This window comes from Typopeltis vanoorti, chromosome 21 (assembly GCF_054136105.1).
Source record: "Typopeltis vanoorti isolate ZY-2024b chromosome 21, IOZ_Tvanoo_1.0, whole genome shotgun sequence".
In the NCBI taxonomy this organism is placed as follows: domain Eukaryota; kingdom Metazoa; phylum Arthropoda; class Arachnida; order Uropygi; family Thelyphonidae; genus Typopeltis; species Typopeltis vanoorti.
The window spans coordinates 95582908-95606082 of NC_143569.1; the positions used below are offsets into that span (position 1 = coordinate 95582908).

Sequence of the window (23175 nt, forward strand, 5' to 3'; positions counted from 1 at the left end):
TGGTTAATTCTTTGTTCATATAGCCATTGTACATCTAGTTTTATAAACAAATGTTTCAATTTTTCTTTCTGTTCTTGTTACTTGTAGCCATTTAGGTGGTAATCTTAATTTTATTTTAACAAGGAAGTGGTCACTGCTTATTTCATATCCTCTGTGAACTCTAACATCTAGTAAAAATTTTGATGTCTTTTCATTTAATATGAAGTAATCTAATATTGATTTCCATCCTCTTGCTGCCCAAGTATATTTATGTATGTCTTTATGTTTATAGAAGGAATTCAATATTTTTAGGTTATTATAAACTACAAAGTCAATTTTTTTTACCATTTCTGTTTAGTGCGTGTTCTCCATGTATTCCTATATTATTATTAATTTTCGTGTTTCCAATTCTTGCATTTAAGTCTCCTGCTAATTACGTAATCATTTTTATTTATTTTATTATATATTTTTTCTAATTGATTATAAAATTCAATATTATCCTGTTCTCTTCCTTCTTCTGGGGCATATAAACCAATCATTGTTAAATAGCCTCTATCTATTTTTATTCTAGCTTCTATTATTTTTCATTCCATAATTTATAATGTTTTAACTGTTTTGAAAGGGAGTTATGATTCCAAATCATGACTCCTGCTTGTGCTCTTTGGTCTCGTCGACTCCACTGTATATCACATTAAAATTTGCGATCTTTGTGGTTCCTTTTAATTTCTTTTTTGTTTCAGTGATCACTGCTATTTTAAAATTTCTTTCATTTAATAGTTGGTCTAATTCTATTTCTTTATATGCTATTCCTCTTAATTCCAGTTTACTATGTGTATTATATTTTGTCGTTTCCATTTTTGTTTGACCTTTTTCATTCCAGGGTCGTTTTCCATAGATTCAATCTGATTATCTTTTTCTGTCAGCTTACAAGTAGAATTATCTTCTCCATGTCAGGGGACTAGCCTGATGATGGAATAGTTCAGTGGCAGGGCTGCTACCTTAAGGCTTCTGAACTAGCCTTCTTCCGAATTTAAACTCATATGAGAAATAGGGTATATTGAAGGGGAAAGAGTAGATTATAGAAGAATTATAGTAAGGTTTATAGAGAGGGCAGTTGTAAGGCCAGAAATGAAAAGACCCCATGGCCCTCGAGTACTCTAATAGCATAAGGGTCAATACGAAGAGTTGGCTGATAAGGCCTTATAGGAAAGAATAAAGTAAGTGGATCTTCCTCAAAGTAGAAGGAGAGGATAGATTCAGCTAGGGGTCCATGGGAGTGTTGCTTCCCTTACAATCAAGATGATTGCCCCTTATGGCCCTGTTGGTCCACGAGTCCTTATTCAGTATATTCGGACCACCCCCACCATATATACACACAAACACACAGTGGGCTCCCCCTATCCGCCACCCAGGGGACACGCTCTCTAGGGGTTACAGGGTCCCCTGAGAGGGTGTGTTCCCCATGTATTCCTATATTATTATTAATTTTTGTGTTTCCAATTCTTGCATTGGAGTCTCCTGCTAAAATTATGTAATAATTTTTATTTATTTTATTATATATGTTTTGTAGCCGATTATAAAAATCAATATTATCCTGTTCTCTTCCTTCTTCTGGGGCACAATGTGATATGGGAGGTAAATTGGGTATGAGTCAAATGGATGAATAGTAACATTAAGCATGAGCTATAATAAAAGAAAATGTTGTGAAGGATATATATACAGAGTATAATAATTTAAATCCTGGCTGGCTTGTGGATGTCCTTTTTTGCTGGACTGGTTGGCCAAGTGGTTAGTGTATCCACTCTCCAACCAAAAGGATTCAGGTTCAAATCACATACCCATGGATGTTTGTGATTGTCTGTGAAAATACTAGTGGTAGTAGTGGGCAGTAGATGGCATTGGTGTAGATGATGCGGTTTGCTGTAGTTGATGGATTGAGTTGTGCAGACAGAGAGTTGTAGAGTAGGTGTCCTCCCTCGATAAACCTTTGGACTCCTTGGAGGACGTAATAATAATAGTAATAATGTTACATGTTCTGAAAGTTGTTCTTTGTTTAAATAATTTTAATTAAATTATAAACCGAGGGGGGAAAAAATACTCACTTTGAATTTTTTCCAGAACATTTACTGTCCTAACAAAAAGTCGTACACCATAATAGCATGATCTGAGTAAAAAAAAAAAATATTAAAAAAAATATTCCAAATACACATATGAATATTATTGTTTTCAGTTGTTAAGTAGAAAGTGATTGAAACATGAAACTTAATACACAAACCTAGCAGAGAGTTTGTATTGTCAAAAGAACAAAGTTTTGTTCAAGTTTGCTGTTTTTAGAACTTGGAAAATGGAAGTGCAGCATGCATAAAACAAAGTCACTAGTTTATCTACTAATTAGCTAATGCTAATACAGAAGTGATATGATTGCACATGAACATATATAAAAAATACAACATATGCATAACAGCAACAATGAAAGGTATACCAGTATGTTAAAGCTGATTATATACCAGAATATTTCAAAGTAAAGCAAAGATGATGGCTATATTATAAATGAATGTATGGGAAATAGGTCTGTGATGCTTTGTTGAAAAGATTTTGCAGTTAGATTAAGTCAACTTCCAAATGAATAGTTGTGGTAATCAACATGCCTATTGGAATACAAGTCTGATACTTTCCCAACTGCCATCATGATCAATGCTTAGCCTATGTGGATCGATAGGAAAGCGTGAGTGAAGTCCTTCCATATTCAGCTGATCTAATACCCATTGATTTCTTATATGGAAGAGGATATAACAAAAAGATAACATGCCAAGAAAAATCCAGAACACTCAGAAACTCAAACATTATTATTATTATTATACAGGCAGCTCCAGTTCAAAAACTCATCATAGGTGGGCAACAATAACTATTATTGACATGCTTATCATATTGCTCCTTAAAGCTGTTCAACGAAACAATCAAGATTATCTCTGGAAACTATTCCACTCATTTCCCACACTTCAAACAAAAATCTTATCCTTATGCCTTTGCTATCCACATGTACTGGAAAATTTCTTTAGCATCTACTGCATAAAATCTCTTTAACCACCTTACATGCCATTAATGATCAAACGCATCCTCAAAAGCTTCATATCCATCATAAATTTCAATGTAATATTCAATGGTATTACAATTTTAATATGCACTTCGCATCCATGGTAATGTGGACATATATATACGTCCTAGCTGGTAGCGTGGTTAACTTATATGTTTGTTATATCTCTTTTCTGCCTATTAGATAAACTTTGTAATCCACAAACTTCAGTCTACCATCTCAGGGAGCGCCAACACTCCATATAAACTAGTCATCGTTTTGGTCCCATGCCAATGAATCCTCTCCATCCACATTCCAGGAAACCCAATGTGAAACTGGAGTATGAGAAGAGATTGGCCTTAAGATCCGAAGAAAATCCAAAGGAATTTTTTTTTAGCTATGTGGCTAATAGGAGGAGAAATGATTGTGGAAGAATGACATTGTGGGATGAAAATGGGAATGGAGTGACTGATGCAGAGGACATAGTGGAGTTGTTCAATGAACACTTCACTGGAGTATTTCATTAGTGTTCTTTGAACAACTCCACTTTTTCTGAAGAATTTTATTAATAGTATTTTTACTATAGCCATTATTTAGAAATGTATTGCTAATAGTTTGTTATTCTTATTCAGGAGCTTGTTCATTAGAGCAAATTGTTATAGCTATGTTTTTGAGGGTGCTAATGACTCCAAGTTTTTGAGAAGGGTGGTGATATGAGTTAGCATGTATATATTGACCAGTATGTATAGGCTTGCAGTAAAAGATAAAGGAAAGACTGCCTAAGGGAAGACATGTGACCATTCTATCCAGGAAAGGAAGAAGTGGTTTCTGATTTTCAATTTCAATAGTATATTGTATACACTCATGTTGTTTATTCAGATGGCTAAGGAATGCGTTTAACATTTGGCAGCTGTGTGGCCAGATAATGAAAACATCATCAACATATCTAAGCCAAACTGTAAGTTTTAAAGTAAAGGAATCTAGAGCACGTTGCTCAAAAGCTTCCATATTAAAGTTAGTAATGGGGGGGATAGTGGTGAGTCCATGACCGTACCTTCTTTTTGTAGGTAAAAATTATTTTGCTATATGATCCTTGGTAAATGTGGCGGTCGAGTTTAGCTAGTCTAGAAAACGTGTTTTTAAAGTTAAATATAGTGTGGCTTTTTGTCACAAATTGTGCTAAAATTGTGCATCGGTTAGAAACAAGTGTCCTTCAGTGGTATTATTGTTTAGAACTGTGGTGTATATATTGTGTTTTCACTGCCGTTTGTATCACTATATCAACGTGTAAAGATGGCGTCCAACAAGAAACGTACGTCAGCGGCGCGCAGGACTTCTACTACTACACGAAAGGCTGGCTCAGCATTAGATTTTTCGCAATGGATGCGTTGCGGAAACTGCTACATGTATGCACCGAAAAATGTGAAGGATCTGTGGTCGGTCTGGCAAAATGAAAAGAAAGAAAATGTCGACGTATGTGAGAAGTGTCGGGATAGGCTGGAGCGTTTAGGAATGGAAGCTGACATCGGGACCGTAGCGGAAGAACTTCGGCGGGAGTTTATGAAAATGAAAAATGACCTTCATCTTCTTCATGAGGAAATGGAAGTGATCGGTAAGGAGATACTGGAAGTTAAAGCTGAGTTTAATGTGTTAAACAGAGAAATTAGGACTATAGAGATTACTTTAGCTGAAGTAACTAGAACAGGATTACATATGGGTGAGTCTTTGGTGAATGATTCAGTAATAAATAGTATGGGAGTGATTGGGAATCAACATAATAAAACCACAAGTGGCCAAGAAGAAATGAGATGTAGTGAGAGTGGGGGGGTAAGTAATAGAGAGTTGAGTAATGAAGCTGGGAGAGTCATGCTGAATAGTGTAGAGAATGAGTCCATGAGTGTGAACTTGAATGAAGTTAATAGTGGTAAAATATATGGTGATTCTATGATTAAGGATATGAGAGTGGTATGCATGAGGAGTGCTTGGCTGATGGTACAATAGAAAGAGTGGCTTTAGCAATAAAGAGAGGGCATGAAACAGACAAGATGATAGTTATGGTGGGTACGAATGACCTGAGAGGTAGTATAAATCGGGTAGGAAAAGATTTAAGAACATTATTAGATATTGTGAAGAGGAAAAGTGTCAATGGGAGAATAGTGTGTGTGCTGCCTCGTTTTGACAATTACGAGTTAAGTAGACGAGCAATGATAATGAATGATATGATTGCAAGAATGTGCAGAAAAAGAGGTCTGGAGTTTGTTGATGTTTGGAGTGTGTTTGAAGGAAAAAGGCAGTTGTATGCTAGAGATGGACTGCATCTTAACATGGAAGGACATAAGAGATTGAAGAAGTTATTGTTTTCTGAACAGGTTGAAGTTATTGGGCAGGGAAACTAATATTGAAAAGGTTGAGTGTAAGAGAGAGAAACTTTAGCACTGATTGTGTATTTATTGATCCTTATAGGCAGAATAAATTGCAGAAGAGAGGGGAAAAAAATCGGCATAGGACTACGGTAGTTAGTGACTTATATATCAGTTCTAAAGCCGGTACAAGATCTAGAGGGAATCTGCAATTTTTGTATACCAATGCTAGAAGCATTAGAAATAAGAGAGAAGAATTTTTGGCATTAGTCAGTGAAATCTCACCAAAAGTTGTAGGCATTAGTGAAACTTGGCTGTCAGCAGAAGATGTGGTCACTGGAATTGAATGTGATGGGTACAGTATTTTCAGGGAGGATAGAGAAGATAGAACAGGAGGAGGAGTACTGTTGATGATAGCTGATGTGTTGCAGCCAAAGAAAGTAGTATATCATGATGATAGACGTGAATGAGAGTTCATTTGAGGCAGTCTGGTGCGAAATAGTGACCAACGCAACCAAATATACAATTGGATGCTGCTATAGGCCAGGGAGTACAGGGGGAGATATTGAATTCATGCATCAGCAACTTAGTGCAATGAGTGAAGGCTTAGTGATTATTATGGGGGATTTTAATTATGGTGATATCAATTGGAAGGAGGAAATATCACGTAGCAAAAAGGAAATGGAGTTCATACATCTGCTACGAGATAATTACTTGAAACAGCACGTAACTGAAGGGACACGTGGTGTGAGAGTGTTGGACCTGGTTATTGGTTCAGAGGTTATATGCATAAGTAAGGTGACCTCGTTACCTCCAGTTGGTGAAAGCGATCATGTGGTATTGACTTGGGAGGTTGCAAAATCTGTGGATTTTTCTATTAAGAAGGGGTATGTACGAAACTACAGGTTAGGCAATTATAACAAGCTTCGGAGTGAGCTTGCAGCCATCCCATGGCAGAACATATTGCAAGGGAAAGATGTTAGCAGTGCTTGGGATAAAATCAGCGGGTATCTGAGGAAAGCAATATCAGATTGTGTCCCCATGGTTAGGAGGTCAAACAAGGCAGGCATTAGATGGATGAGCAGTAGTATCAAGCTTGAACTACAAAAAAAGAAAATGTTATGGAGAATTTACAAGGAGAAGGGCAATCAGGACACCCATGAGCAGTACAAGGCTCAAGCTAGGAAGGTTACCAGCATAGTAAGAAAAGCTAAATCAGATTATGAGAAGACCTTAGCCAAAGAGATCAAGGGTAATCCCAAAGAGTTCTTCCGCTATGTGGCAAGTAAGAGGAAGAATGACTTCGGAAGGATAACCTTAGTGGGTGCTGATGGTATTGAGGTGACAAAATCAGATGTAATAGTCGAGTTACTGAGTGATCACTTCTCAAAAGTCTATCACCCAAGTGAGGATATCTCTATACCTATAGCAATACCTAATGTGAGAATTGAAGCTAAAAAATCAGAGGTATTAAATATATTGCGAAACTTAAATGCAAACACTGCGGTAGGCTTAGATGGAATATCAGCTCGGGTGTTGCGTGAATGTGCAAATGAATTGTCAACCCCTCTTACCTGGATATTTAATTTAAGTTTGAACTCTGGTATGGTCCCTAGGGAGTGGAAGTTAGGCAAAGTGGTTCCTTTGCATAAGGGTGGCTCTAAAACTGCAGTATTGAATTACAGACCAATCACCATCTCAGGAGTAGTGGTAAAAGTATTGGAAAAGTTGGTTAAAGACAAAATTCAAGAATGGGTGGATCAGGATATGATACTCTATAGAGGCCAACATGGTTTTGTTAAAGGTAGATCCTGCCTTAGCAATCTATTAACTATCCATAATAGAATAACATCAGAGTTGGACAAAGGAACTGGCTACACAGTGGTACTTCTGGATTTTGCTAAGGCTTTTGACAGGATACCCCATAGAACACTGTTACGCAAATTGGAGCAGATGGGAATGGATATTAAATTGGTGATATGGATAGGAGAATGGCTCAGGGAGAGATACCATAAGGTGGTGTATGGAGGAGCCGAGTCCAGAATGAGGCAGGTGACCAGTGGTGTGCCTCGGGGCTCTGTGCTTGGGCCAATGTTGTTTAATTTGTATATAAATGATATAGGAAACGGCTTAAAGGGAGATATTCAGTTGTTTGCTGATGATGCAAAGTTGTGTAGTGCAATAAAAAATCAAGCTGATGTTGAAAGTTTGCAGGAGGATTTAAATAAGCTGGTAAAATGGGCAAAAGAAAATGGATGTCAGTTCAATGTGGAAAAGTGTAAAGTCTTGCATTTTGGGATTAAAAGATTACCAGCTGTGTACTACATAGATGAAAAGGTACTCCAAGAGATTGATGAGGCTAGGGACTTAGGGGTATTGGTAGATAAGGAGATGAAGTTCAGAGGACACATTGCTAAGGTGTCCAAGATTGCACATAGGATTACTTGGTTGTTGAGGAACACACTGACATCCAGAGATAAAGAGGTTATTATTCCCCTTTATAAAGCATTGATACTTCCACATTTGGATTACTGTGCTCAGGTCTGGTCACCTGGATTCCTTGGAGATGAGGAGGCTGTGGAGAGGGTTCAGAGAAGAGTGACCAAGTTGGTGAGTGATATAAAAAATGCTCCCTACATTGATAGATTGAGAGCTTGTGGATTGCAGAGATTGGTTGATAGGCGAAGAAGAGGGGATATGATAGAAACATTCAAATTACTAAAAGGTTTTTATAGGATTGATGCAGGGGAAATGTTTCAGCTGTGTGATAGTGATGGAAGAACAAGAGGTCATCTCTGGAAATTAAAGAAGAGTGTGGTTAACAAAGGTGTCAGAACAAGGTTTTTTGCCTGGAGGGTGGTGAATGAGTGGAATTCATTGCCTGACTTTGTTGTGAGCTCTTCATCTGTAAATGAATTCAAGAAGAGATATGACAGATATTGTTTTGCTAGCTTGGGTCTCCCGCGATGAGTCTACTGACTCCATGGAGATACCCGTAATAATAATAATGAAGCAACCAGAACGTAGTATGTAGGCAAAGAAAGCTGTAATGTAGGGTGGAAATTTGTTCTGTAAGAGAAAAAATGTGCCACTGATTGAGACACTCGTGAAAAGGGCAGAAATGACAAAAATGACTAACAAATCATCTCAGTCAAGTGTTATGCTTTTAATTTTGTTTATGAAGTGTTGTGTATTCTTTATATAGGAGGGGGAAATGACCTACCAAATCCTTGAGTGTTGGTGCTAATTTCTTGGCCAGGTGATAATTAGGGATGTCTATATCCTCAAATGGCCGAAGCAGAACGTTATGTTTGTGTATCTTGGGAATGCCATATATTCTGGGAGAACAGGCATAATGGGGTATTAGTTTTTTAACAGTGGCCAACGGCCCTGAAGGAAAGGATACGTAACTTTATAATTCAACACACCAAATGTTTAATTAATATTCACAAGAAGCTGCATGATGGAATGCAGCTATGCCATGGTGGTGTGGTAGCTTTTTAATGGCTTCCATGTAATATTGTCTTCCCTGCTGTCTAAAGCATTGAAAAAATGCTTTTATTCACAAACCAAAGGGATGTATGGCAGCCTGTAAGTGCTGTACCAATTTTATTACCACCATGGACAAATAGTATCTGCCCATTTGATGGTCTGGCAAGGATTTTGTTTTGGTTGAATATAGTAAAAACAGTTGCTAATGTCCAAGTGACAAAGGTGATTCATTTGCTTTATGTTAAAGATTAAAGAATAGATGATGTTAAAAAATTTTTCAACTGCAGTTCAAAAAGCCTCGTGGTGGACTTGGCTTGATAAGTGTTCAATATAAGCAGAGCAGCGAACATTTGTCTACTCCAAAATGTAGAAGACAGGTTACAAAAGATGTTAATCTTTCTTCAGCACTTATTCTCACAACTGACATATGAGGTAGAAATGTCATTATTATTATTTTTTTTTTTTGCTGCAAATATCACTTGTCTTAGTTCTGGGTCAGGATGAACACATTTGCAGCAAAAATGTGTTCTGAAAAAATTAAAGAAAGAAGCTATAGCACATGATATCCTTATTTGGAAACATACCCAGAAAGACCTTGAGAATTTTGTACATTTCCTGAATAATTGCCATCCAAAAATCAAATTCACATTAGAAGTAGAAAAGAAATGGAAAATTACCATTCCTCAATATCCTTATCAACAAAAACATTGCTGGAGGATTATCGTTAGAAGTTTATAGGAAACAAACCCACAAGGGCAGGCACCTATATGCATATAGATGTCTGCCCTTGTTGAATCACCTTCAACAAAAATTACGCATTATCAAAAATTATGAAATTAAAAGAAAAGAAGAACATCATATACTATTTAATTAGTCCATCCAAAATGACAACTCAAAAAAACAGTTACTAAACTAATTTTCTGATCAATTATCTTGTTATAACCTAGAAATTAATTATGTCACAGTATCCTTACCGTATGTTGGCAACATATCAAGAAAAATAGCCCAAGTTAAAACAATCAACTTCAGCACATCCTTCCAAAATCCTACAGTATACCCTTCTTGTACACCCTTCCAAGTGTACAAAGAAGGTATACTTGGAAAGGAGTACATAGGTCAAAACCAGGAGAAGTTTAGAAATATGTGATGTGAAAAAGAACATGTAAGTGATGTTGAAAACAAAAGGGAAAGAAAAAAAAGCAGAGTAGCAGCACACATTCTTACAAGACATTGTATGGTGACTAAGAAGTGAATAACTTAGATTGTTCAAAGAGTCTTCCAGGGTCATTTGCTAAAAAAGGCACACTAAATAGAAACCAAGGACAGACCCTTCATGAAGTCTGGAAGTCCTTAATATATAAAATATTCAAGATCTCTATGCCACCACAGTTTACACATAATATGCTTAATGATGCATGTGATTAAACTATCATTCGAGTCTTTCAATTTAGAGAAATAATGGCTGTTGAGAAAAATTTGATTTTTTTGTTGTTTTTTGCTTGTGTTAAATAGCTTCCTGAAGATGCTGTCAGCCATATAAACAGTGAAATATGTCAGAGGAGTTTTAATAAAAAAACATCTATAAGTTAAAACTTGTTTATTAATATAAATCTACTTGCAGTGAATTGCCTAAAACGAACAGTTCACTCATCACTTCTGTCTGTTGTAAAAGTACTTATTCTGATTGATATATATATTGGACCTCCTAGAGATTACCCAAGACTCCATTGAGTCTTTGACTCCATGGGGTCTTGAGTAATAATAATAACAATAATAATATCCATCAGATATCAGCTCGCCATCCTTTCCCAAAATATGGTATTACTGAATTGTTACTATAAAGAGCACACACACACAACCTGCTCAACAGCATCTTTTCAACAAGAAATCTCTTTTCATCAAGAAAATCTCTTCTTTGAATGGCTATAATCCAAATATTATAAACTTTTTTCTCCAGATTCTACAAAAAGAGATGACTAGGATATTAATTCCTTATATTCAGAAAACCTCTAAACATGTTGCTCATATACTAAAGTATATCTTTCAGTCACATACAAACCCATTAACCAAATCAAGTTTCTTTTACCCTCTCTAAAAAATGAAGTATAACTGCCATTGCTACCTTGAGTATATTAAATTTCTTGTAACTGTAATTTATCCTATTCCACGCAAACTGGTCATGCCATCATTAAACATATTTTTGAATATCATTCCTATATTGAGCTAAATAAGTATTATAAACCTGGCTTTGCAGAATTGATAACACTAGCTATAAGATCCTTTTGGGATAATGCTAAGTTTCTATATAGAAGTACTACAAATTTAAATATGTTTTTCAAAGAAAGTGCTGAAATTCTTCATTGTCCAAATCCTTGTACACCCAGTGATGGACTAATAGTACAACAATTTTTAATCTAGTGCTCTTTCTATGCACTTACTATTCATTTGTTCACACAATGATGGTTTAAGAAACAAACTGAAACATTTGTATCTAATTTCTACTTTTAATTAAACTGCTTTAATGTGAATGTGCATTCCTGCTCTAATGGCAATCAACATCAAGTAACTAAACTAGGATAAAGAACATCAGGACTTATCTGTGGTTTATCATTGTGGGAGGTCAAGCACTCACAGACTACAACTATTACCATGCCTTCAAGACATTCAGTGTTGGAGCATTTGCCACCCACTAATACATTCTGCTCATTCACTACCTGCCATGCAAAAAATCTTTTCACTTCCTTATTCTTCTGTATCTGTATTGGATAGATGTCTCTCAATCATACTACCCTCTCCTACCCTATCTACAAAGCTCTGCACACTAAATTCCCTTAATCTGTCTTCATACTCAACATTCCCAAGTTCTGAGACAGTCTTAATTATTTGTCTCTGCATTCCTTTCCATGTTTCCTTATCACTCATATAGCCAAGTGACGATCTGTGCAGAACCATCCAAATGAGCCTTATTCGTACCTTATGCAATGGAACTATCTCCATACCTGTCAGGGTTCTTTGTATTATAGCAGCAAATTTTCTGTGACCCTTACAACTTTTGTAAAGTGTTTCCTGAACTTCCCTATTCATGAAGATCCCCCAGATCTCTTGCCACTTCTTGAACCAAAGTTCCTCCAATATAATAAACCACATTCCATTTTTGCAACATTGAAAGTGATATTCCTCTTCTTCAACCCAATGCACAAACCAATTCAAATCTTCTTGCAACATCATCACATGAGAACTTTCTATATTGCTGAGCATCAAGAGCAAGCAACTAAATATCTATTCTCATACCTTTAACTATATCAATAATACATAAATTAAAGAATAGTCATATGAGAACCCCACATTATCCACTCATCACTTTCTTACCTTTTTTTCAGAATACTGCACCCTCTTATACAACTTGGTTTCATGGAGGTATAATGGTCTGGAGATGTTTCTCTTGGTACAGACTCAGTCCCTTTGGGTATACTGCCTGGTAAGATGAATGCCAGTGGATATGCAATATTTCTGAATAATGCAATACTTCCAACACTGACAGTTTTACAGAACAGACCCATGTCTCTTTTAATACAACAATGCACCATCATGCACTGCAAGTAATAATAAAACATGGTTGAAGATGTGAAAAAAAAAAAAAAAGCAGTCTATGAGAGTCTGGATATCAACTCAACAGAACACCTCTGGGAAGAAATGGAATATCAGGTTCAAGCAAGACCAGCATCTAGCAACAGTAAATAGATTAGCAGTCATGTTGAAAGGAATGATCCAAAATACCTAACTCATATTATAATGACCTAGTGAAGTATGCCTCTAAAAGAGCAGAAACTGTAATTAGGACCATAATGGGCAAACAACTAAATCAGAGAATCCTAAATATGCATTTAGGATTCTCTGAAATATAATGTCACAATACTCATTTCAACACTGTATATAATAAAACTTTTGATGTTTATTGAAATTAACATATTCCTTATCATACAGAAGGAATAAGAAAAAATATTATACAAGCAATTCAATTATTTGACCTTGCTATATACTGAGCTAAGGACAGCTAAAACTAGTAAGGCCAGCATAGAGTTCAGAATCATGTACTATTCACTAAATAGCTATAGGTGTGAACTATACATTGATATGGTTATTGAGATAACAGAGATGCTGCTCACTCCTCCAAACAGGAGTGAGTGAGGCAGAATCTATGCTATTCACTGAAGCAGTTATAATATGAATTGGCATGGCTGTTTATAAAAATCTTTACGTGCAGGATAAAGACTATTCTCTAAGATGAGATTCCTGATTTATTTAATTAAGCTCACCAATAATGCTTATGTGCACAGTTTTCCAACTTTTCAAGAATAACTGTCTTAAAAAATTATTTAATTATCAATCTGATCACAGTACTGACTACACATAACTAGATTGAGCAAGCTACTTTTAACTTGTAAAATAGTTCAAGCTTTGATGCACTTCACACGAAACATCTGGTATCAACACACACACACACACACACACAGAGAGAATTTCTCTACTAAAACATTGGAACATACCCATCTTTAAAAAGAATTGTGATGTTTACATTATTTGTAATAAACATCTGAAGGCACCTTCCTCTTCCAGTCATAGAATCACTATCAATAGTTATGTAATTATTTACACCAGCTTCTCTTGAAAACCATTCTCCCTGGATATTCTGAGGCAGACGACAAGGCCACCGTTCTTCCACTCTGGAAGTACCTTAGAAAAACAAAATGCAATAATTTATACCATAAAATATCTGTTACAAAATCTTATGTATACAAAAAAATCTAAATTTTTGAGATAATTACACTTCAGGTGGTAGATGAATTCCATTACCTGTGAGACCACCACCACCTTGCTTACAGGCAATCTAAAGTTACTTGCAAAATAGTTCCAAGTTTGGTCTTTAGAGTGGGGGAGGGGTACCAAATTATTTAAATAATTAATCAACCACCTGCAATGCAGACATGATAGAACATGAATACACATAACATGAAACTAACTACCCTTCCACTCTATTCCATCTCTTCAAATGATGGAAGATGAATATGCAGTATTTCTTAGTTTGTAATGATTGAATTTGATGGAACAGGAGGAAACTTTCTGATTCCAACTACACAACTTCTAAGAAGCACTTTTACGACCGTGTATATGCTGGCAAGAAGTGATACGAATTTTTAATTTGTGAAGTTCACTTTTACTTCCGATAGCAAAGTGAATAATGTTTGAGAAAGTTTATATTGTAAACTTTTTTTATATTGTATAGTGTTGGTCTAAAATTATGCTTGGGTTACTATGTTATTATAGAACACTGCATACCATCAAAGTTTTTAGTAATATGAAACAGCCATCCATCCATTCATTCATTCATTCACTAGACATTTTCTTTAATTCATTACCAGATCTCAGGAATTATACACAAAATTTTGCAGTCAATTCTTTATATGCAGCCTTCATAGTTCAGTTGGTTTCAAGGATCTTTGGTTGGAAAGACCTGTGTGAATCCCAATTCATGGTGCAAAGAACTGTCATTAGAGCTTCTCAATCAAATATAAGTCTCATATGGTGGTGGAGGTTTTTCTTTTCCTTTCTTTTAAGAAGCCTGAGTTGTTCATCTCTGAAAATAAGCAAACACAAACAGTTCTATGAATACATATCTACAGACATGAAATACTAGGCCTTAAGGGACGCAACAGAGAAGTGGTAGGTCAGCTGCATAAATTGCCTAAAATCTCTAATTAGAGGATGACTGAGTCCACTAATTAGGTGGATGAGAATTGGATGGACTCTGTACCCCTGTTCGGGCTTTTTTTTTTTTTAATACCTCCATAGCGCATTTGGGAGAACAGTGTAACACTGCATCCTTCAATTTGAAAAGACCTGCATTTGATTCTTGTCATGATCAGAGGAATCTTTATATGGGCTTTTTCAATTACAGATGAGTTAGCTGATCCCATACCAAGGTAGCAAGGTTCCACCCTTCCAGAAACTTGGGTTTTTCATCCCACATATAGGCAAATTGGGCATGAGAACACATGCAATTTACAGACAAAAATACCGTTGATGGTGGTGATGGGTGGTAAATGGCATTGATGGAATGTGTAGTCTGAGAATTAAGAAGTGAGGGGGATGATGAGATGCGTGTAGCACAGCAGAGTAGAGTGCCCTCCTGCTATGAGTTCTTGGACTCCTTCGAGTTGTCACATAGTAATAATAAGTGACCAATAACAAAAAAATAGACAAAAATAGTAATAATTTGTAAAATTATTACTAATTATTATTATTTTAATTAATATTAAAATAATTACTAAAAATAGAAATAATGGGCATTCATTAATCTACACATGCATTGGTGAGAATGAAGGGTGAAATGAAGCACACAGATTATTAAACGGAATGTCTGAAACTACAAATGTGAATAAGAGAGAGAGAGGATGCAAATAAGGAAGCAACAATAATGACTGGAACATGGTATAGGGATTTGACTGTTAGATGTGTGATGGATAAAAGATTGCAAAAGATGATGGCACAGAAACAAATGACCGAGGCATGAAATAGGCTGTCGTGGGCACAAACGGCTAGGAACATGAGAAAAACAATATTGAAAGGGATTTAAGAAAGTTTTTCTGGTAAGTAAAGGATAATAGTGTAGTTTGGAAAGTGGTTAATGTGTTGCCCCCAGACACATTAACTAATGAATAGCATGATGCAAGACGAGTTACATTCAAACAGATTTGGTGATGAACATTTGCAGCAATTATTGGATGTGAGAGAGAGGAGAGAGAAATAGGTGGTATCAAAGTATCATTGGGGGGGGGGATATTCTTGAGCTGTTCATTCTTTCATTTAAATAATAAATATCTAACAGGATGTTTTTCATGCTTCGAAACAGTGGAAAAATGATTGTGCAAGGCAAATTAAAGAGTGATCCTGATGAGGGATTTAATTATGGGAATATTATCAAAGAGGGATAATATCTGGGTTATTTTGGAATTATAGCCACGGTAACTAATGCTATGAGGTGAGCACATCTAGATACAAAGAAAATGAATTGCTATAGTTTATATTATCTTAGGCAGCATGCAGATGAGGTATTGATATGGGTCAGCTGACTAGTGATAATGAGGTACACACATGGGAGATGGTCAAGCAGTGAAACATTTCAGTCAATATAATATATATATGTGTAACTATAAGACAAGTTATTATGGAAAGCTTCATAGTCAACTTAGATCAGTACGAGAAGGACAAAGAACTGTAAGGAAAAGTGGTTAGCATAAGAATCAGGCTATACTTGTGATTGTTCAGTGAATTTAGCACTTGTAAAAGTGATAATTTTTATCTGTTTTACTTGTTTTTCCTTAGAAAATTAGTGTTTAATGGGTATATTAGTGTAGATTTTTTTGTTTTTAGTGTACTGAGTGTACAAATTTTAGTTTAAAATGGGGCAAAAAATGCACAAGAAAAGTAATGCCAAGAAGAACAGCAAAGTCGACAACAAGAAGGCTGGCCTCACTAAGAAGAATATTGAAGATATTGAGGAGAATGTTTCAAATGAATTAACCTCTAAAATCGTGAAATTAAAGCAGATTATTAGACAGATGACATGGGAATTACAGAAAATCAAGCAGTGTTTGAATGAACATAAGGAGGAAAATAAAACTAATCAGCAAAATAAGAAAGAAGAAAGCACAAAATCAGGTAAGTAATGTTGTTTGTGAAAAGAAGGATTTTATGTTGAGCCCATATTGATTGATCAACCTATAGTACATTAGCACCATATATGGGTAAAAATATGGTGTGGCATGGCCACTGGTATGGTTTAGGATAGTCACTTGGTATGGTGACTATCCTATTAATGATACTGGGAAGGATTTGACAAGCAACATCAGGAATGCAGCTGATATGCAGTATTTACAGAATGATTTGAATAGGCTGGAATTGTGAGTATGGGAAAAGGAAGTCAGTTCAATATCAGTAAATGTAAAGTCATGCACTTTGGTGTAATTAGATATCCAATGTTGTATTATATTGGTGGGATTATGAAAAAAGAAACTGATTAGGCTAGGGATCTTGGAATGTTGGTAGATAGGAAGTTGAAGTTCAGGGATCATGTAGCAAAGACTGCAAATACAACTCAAAAGATAACTGCAATGAACTTTGACATGTAAAGATAAGGATGTCATTTTGCCTCTTTACAACACCTTGATAAGACCTCACTTCGATTTTGTGCAGAGGGCTGACCTCCTGATTTCCATTGTGATTCTGATATAGTGGAGAGAATGCAAAGGAGAGTGTTAAAAATGATATCAGGATTGTGGAGTACTGATTATGAAGACAGATTGAGAATGTGTACACTGCAGACACTAGCAAACAGGATAAAGAGGGGTGATATGATTAAGATTTACAAACAGTTGATAAAATATTTCATTTTATGAGAGGGGAAGGACAAGAAGGCACCCCTGGAAACAGAGAATGAATGCTACCAAGAAGGGGTGAGATCGGTGAGATCTATATTTTTCTCTCATAGAGTGGTGTGTGATTGAAATGGATTGCCACTGACTGTTGTGTGTGCAAGCAGTGTGAATGAATTCAAGAACAAGTCTGACAGCTGGTGAGTAGTATATGGCCTCCCTCAATCAGTCCCTAACTTCTTGGAGGTCTCTCTTAATAATAATAATTGATTAGGATGTACCTGATGCAAGCAATGTACTCTACATACAAGAACCAAGCAAATAAATATGGCAGGAGAAAAATGGATGAGCAGCAACAGATAAGGAGTGTGGAAATAAAGTTATGGAGGAAATATACAACATGCAATAGCCAGATGCATGAGGAGTATAAAATACAATATGATAGGAAATAAAGCACAATATGAGAGAAGAATGACCAATCACACTAAAGAAATTCTACTATATGACAAACACATATGGAAGGCAATGTGACTACTATGGCTGGCTTGGTTGGGTAAGTATATCCACTCTCCAGCAAAAGGGGCTGTGGGTTTGAATCCCGCTAGGAGCATAGTTATTTGTGATTGTCCTACTAACTCTTTGTAGAAAGGACATCTGCAATCCTACTACTACTTCTAACAGAAGGCTTCACTTCCAAAACCCAATTAGTACAGGTATTTTCCAAATGACACCACATGTTAATAACTATGTGACTACTGCAAAGAGAATGTAGTAGAATTATTTAATGATCTTAGTGTATTTGATACTGATGTAGATATTATGCAATATCCAGAAAGAAGAAAAATGCTACATGGTCTAGAAGTGAATGAACCAGCAATGTGTGAGACTGTGTGCTCTTGATCTGGTTGTTTAATGGGCATCTTGCATTGGAAGGACTGGTTCTGAGGAACAGTAAAAACAAAAATAGTCCCACTGAACAAAAGTGGTACTAAGACAGATGTTTCCAGTTATAAATCAGTGTATGTATCTCCAGCTGTTGTTAAGAAGATGGAGAGATTAGAAATAACAGGATTAGGTTAATAAACATAGGACTGTCTATGACAGACAGCATAGATTGTTAAGGATAGGCTCTGGTTTAACAGAATGGTATCTTATAAAAGAGTGACAAATGTGCTGGATAAGGGCTCTCACATACAGTGATATTTACTTTATTAAGTAAATAAACTTAAGGCCAACACTGACCTTAAAGCCAAGTCAAAGTATCTATTATACTTGACAAATAATTATAGTCTTGTTTTCATCCTTATTTTTTGACCCATGCATAAAGCTTGTATGTTCTTGAGAGAAGAATGGCTCCAGCATTTGTTGGAACACTTTCAACATAACTTTACTCATGTGTGAAATTAAAGCGATGGTTCTATAATTCTCACAAGTTCAGGGATTTACTAAGTAGTGAATATACTGACTGAAATCTGTTTGACAGATTTCAGTCAGTATATTCACTACTTCATCCTCAGCTGCTCTCAATAATTCCACTGACACTATCAGCTCCAGAAGCTTTTCGTCCATGAATATCTTCACAATTAGGCTACTTGGAAAGCAATTGAATGCATATTCAGTTGCCCTCGTTTTGTATTCCACAATGCAGCTTTCTCAAGCATATTATGCCATGATGAGAGTCAGTACTCATACTGGTTTCAACTTTTAATAAGGTTTTATCAGTGAGAGTTGCTGAGATCAGAGTAGAAGTAATTTTTCCATTTCACAATACTTTTGATTAGATATTTTCCGACTCAGATAATTGTAATAATATAGTGATGTGCCCATTTTGCTGCTTTGTATATGGGAAAAATGACTTCTGCTATTGTGATAGCTCTCACTATCTCTATCAGGATAGCTTCCATTAATGAGAACAAAATAAACGCTGAAACTTGCATGAGTAAAATGAACTCTCCCCATAATGCATTGCATCATACACAGCTGATCGACACCACCGATAATCGACTGCTCTGTTTATATAAGTCACCTAGGAATGAAGATATTTCTCATGCAAATTTTTGTTTGCATATTTGCAGATTATAAGTTGACATTGAATATAAGGATAAAATAAGGATGAAAAGGAATATGATTTCTTTAAATTAAAGATACCAAGAAATTATATACTTGGTTTAATCCTTTATCCAAGAGTAAGCAAACAAAGTTTGCACATGAAATATAATCAGGACTAGGGCAACTCGTATATGGAAGCTAATGACTTCACATCACTTGCCTTAGTATCCCATAATGCAAAGCACATATCCTTATTATGGGTATGTATAATGTATGCATTATGAGAAGTGTCACTACCCAGACCGGTTTCGACCTTTATTGAGGTCTCGTCAGTGGGATTTCTTGTCCAGTATAATATACTTTTCAACCCCATGAGACAGTGAGTGGAAACATGTTGCAAGAATCTGTTGAGAATGCTACAAGTATGAATGAGTTTAAAGTTCAGTAAGATATGTTCCAGCTTGAGCAACCTCTCCAATGGTGTGTCCTGTTAACTCCTTGGAGGACTGTTATAAACAACATAATTTGCACCTAAAAATGTATTATATAATCATACATATAAAACTTTCAACATGAACTTTCCACAATTCACAACTGTTTTGATCAGTTAGTGCATTTGTTCTATCCTTGTATTTAAGACATTCTATGAAATATTATTATCTGAGACCTCCAGATGAGAGTCAAGGACTCACTGAGGGAGGTTATAAATCACCCAAACCAGCTATCATACCTTCCCTTAAATTCATTCACACTAGATGCACTCACTACTCCAAAGGGCAAATTATTCCACTCACTCACTCACTCACTCACTGCTCTCTGGGAGAAAAACCTAGCCCTTACCCATTTCTTGACTATAAACAAGCTTAACTTCCATGGATGTTGCTGTGTTCTCTCCCCACCTTCCATATAACAAAACATTTCATCAGTTGATATCCTATAACACTCATCAAAACTTTATACACCTCTGTTATATCACCTCTCTTTCTCCTGTTAACCTGAGTCTGCAATCTGTCCTCAATCTAAATCCCATAATCTGGATATAATCTTTGTAATTCTTTTTGCACCCTTTCCACAGCTTCTTTATTCCCTTGGAACTCAGGAGACTAAATCTGCACACAATAATCCAGGTGTGGTCTTATTAAAGCCTTATAAAGAGGCAAAATGACTTTCTTATCCTTACATGTCAAGGTTCGCTTCAACATTACAATTATCCTCTTAATTGTATTTGCAACTTTTGCTATGTGACCTTTGAACTTTAAATTCCCATCCACCAATACGCCAAAGATCACTTGCCTCTTCAGTTTCTTGTAGCATAACCCTGCTAATATAATATGCTGCTGGAACTCTAATCATGCCAAAGTGCATAACTTTACACTTACTAACATTAAACTGATAGCCATTTTTCGTTTGCCCAAATTTCCAATCTGTTCAAATCATTTTGTAATTGCTGAATATCAGTAGCATCCCTGATTGCCCTGCCTATCTTCGCATCACCGGCAAACAATTGCACATCTGATGTTAGATCCTGCCTGATGTCATTAATGTATAGATTGAATAATAATGACCCAAGGACCCTGTGGTTCAACCAGTGGTTGAACCCTGAGGTACAACCAATGGTCACCTGAAATCTGACAGATTCACACCCACTGTATACCCTTTTTGATATCTGTCTGTCAACCTTCCCCTGATCCAAGTCAAGAGTTTATATTCCACTCCCATATTCTCCAGTTTATGCAACAGCCTTTCATGTGGTATCCTATCAGAAGCCTTGGAAAAATCCATCATAGTGTATCCATTCCTTTTATCCAACTCAGCGGTAACATTGTTATAAAATATGAGCAAATTGCCAAAACATGACCTTCCCTTAGTAAACCCATGATGTTCCTTGCAGAGTATACATGTTTGTCTACCTATTACTGTATGCGAGTTCTTACCAACTTCTCTAAAATCTTCACTACCACCAACGATACTGATAGGTTGGTAGACATCAGTTTTTGCACCACCCTTGTACAATGGAACCATCATATATTCCTTCCATTCCTGAGCTGAGACTCAAGTTATACAAACATGTGAAAGGCATAGCCAATTCAGCTGACATTCCTTTAGCAAATGGGGTGATATTCCATCTGTCCCTATAGACAAATTCTTATCCAAGTTATGCAACAGCTCTTCAACCTCATTTTCACTAACCTCTAACTCTTCATCCAATTTAGCAGTAGCAATCTGCACCATGTTACATACACTTGGTTGATATATCTTAGCAAAGTGAGCACTCATTAACCAAACAATCTCATTAGCTTTTGACACTCAAGTTGGAAATAAGTTGGAAAAATGAAAAATTTAACCCACACCTCATATTCAATGTCAACTTATAATCTGCAAACAAAGGAACTTTTTTTCAGGTATACTTTCATCTATCCATGTTTTCAGTTGAGTAAGTGTGTGTGAAATTAGAGTGCTTTTAAAAAAGCTCTCTAATGGCTAAGGATTGCCCCATGCACCACAGTAATTATGGGTCAGAAGCAGTAGTAACCATAATGACTCAGGAACACAACATTATTAATCCCTGAACCAAGAATTCTTATCTTCATTAAATGAAATGTAGAAGAGAAAGGTGATAGAACGCTGCCATTCAAGTCATTATCCTAAAAAAAAATAATAATACTATGATGAAACATGTATAACAGAACAAAACTGCCTTTAAATTGTGAATTGATTTACAAAAGTCTTGAGTTGATTTACTAGTCATTGCTGACTTGAAAAGAATTCAGTTACTAATGAGGGAAGAAATGGGAAAGGGTAAAAGAATCTTAAAGAAGAAACCTGTGATGCTTCTTGCCTGTATACCATATCCAGAAATCCAGACTATGTAAAAATAAACAAAGTTTGCACATGAAATATCTTCGTGACCAGGCTGCTTGTATATAGAGGCTAATGACCTCACATTAATTGTCTCAGTATCCCATAATGCAAAGGACATCTTTTCAGAAGGAGTAGCTCCTAAAACTGATCTCCAAGATCACTTTAAATCTCACTGAGTGACCAAAAAGGGATAGTATTAAACTCATCACTTCTGACCTGAATCATTACAGGGTAGAAAACTCAGCAGTGGCTCCACTCGATGACAGGCAAAACCAAGTTAAACCACTCTACTCTCCAGGAAGCAAGCAAGCAAGCCAGTCTGGTTAGCCAAGTGGTTAGCATACCTGTTCTCCAACACCAATAGGACACAGGTTCATATCCCATTATGGGCATGAATGTTTGTGATTGCCTCTGGGTGGGAGATGAATTTTGATGCCCACTGTGAGACCACCACCACCCCGCTTATCGGAGGCCTGAAGTGGCCTGAAGGGTTTCCAGACTATGTAAAAAATAAATAAAAAAATTACAAAGATATATATATAAAATTTATTAAAACGGGGAGAAAAAATCCTTAGTCCACCCATGGTACAAATGTGCTATAGGTTTATTAATAACCTTTCATGGGTGGGACCAAATAAAAAACAAAAATTAATGCGAAGTTATTAGCCTACATACAAGTAGTCTAGTCGTGAAGGTACTTCACATGCAAATTTTGTTTGTTTACACTTGGATAAAAGGATTAAGCAAGAATATAATTTCTTTGTATGTTTAATTTAATTCATAACTAAGCGAAAAAAAAAACTTGATGGAACTAAAAGCTATATACAAAGGATTTATTTGCCCACCAACTGTGGGCAAATAAATCCAAATAAATATGCGAAAAATATTTCAATAAAATAAACACAGAATTATTCTGATTATATAACTA

General features: G+C 36.0%; 1 protein-coding gene across 1 annotated transcript in view; it reads right to left on the reverse strand.

Annotated features, from left to right (window-relative positions):
- The window catches only part of udt (protein undicht), a 226866-nt gene extending 213111 nt beyond the window's left edge, over window positions 1-13755 (reverse strand). Inside the window, exons 1-3 of the mRNA XM_090411198.1 lie at window positions 13731-13755; window positions 13452-13638; window positions 2082-2143 (exon numbers count right to left, since the gene is read on the reverse strand). Coding sequence (XP_090267324.1) covers window positions 2082-2143; window positions 13452-13638; window positions 13731-13755 — 274 coding nt within the window. The remainder of the gene's footprint in view (window positions 1-2081; window positions 2144-13451; window positions 13639-13730) is intronic.
- Between the last annotated feature and the right edge of the window lie 9420 nt (window positions 13756-23175).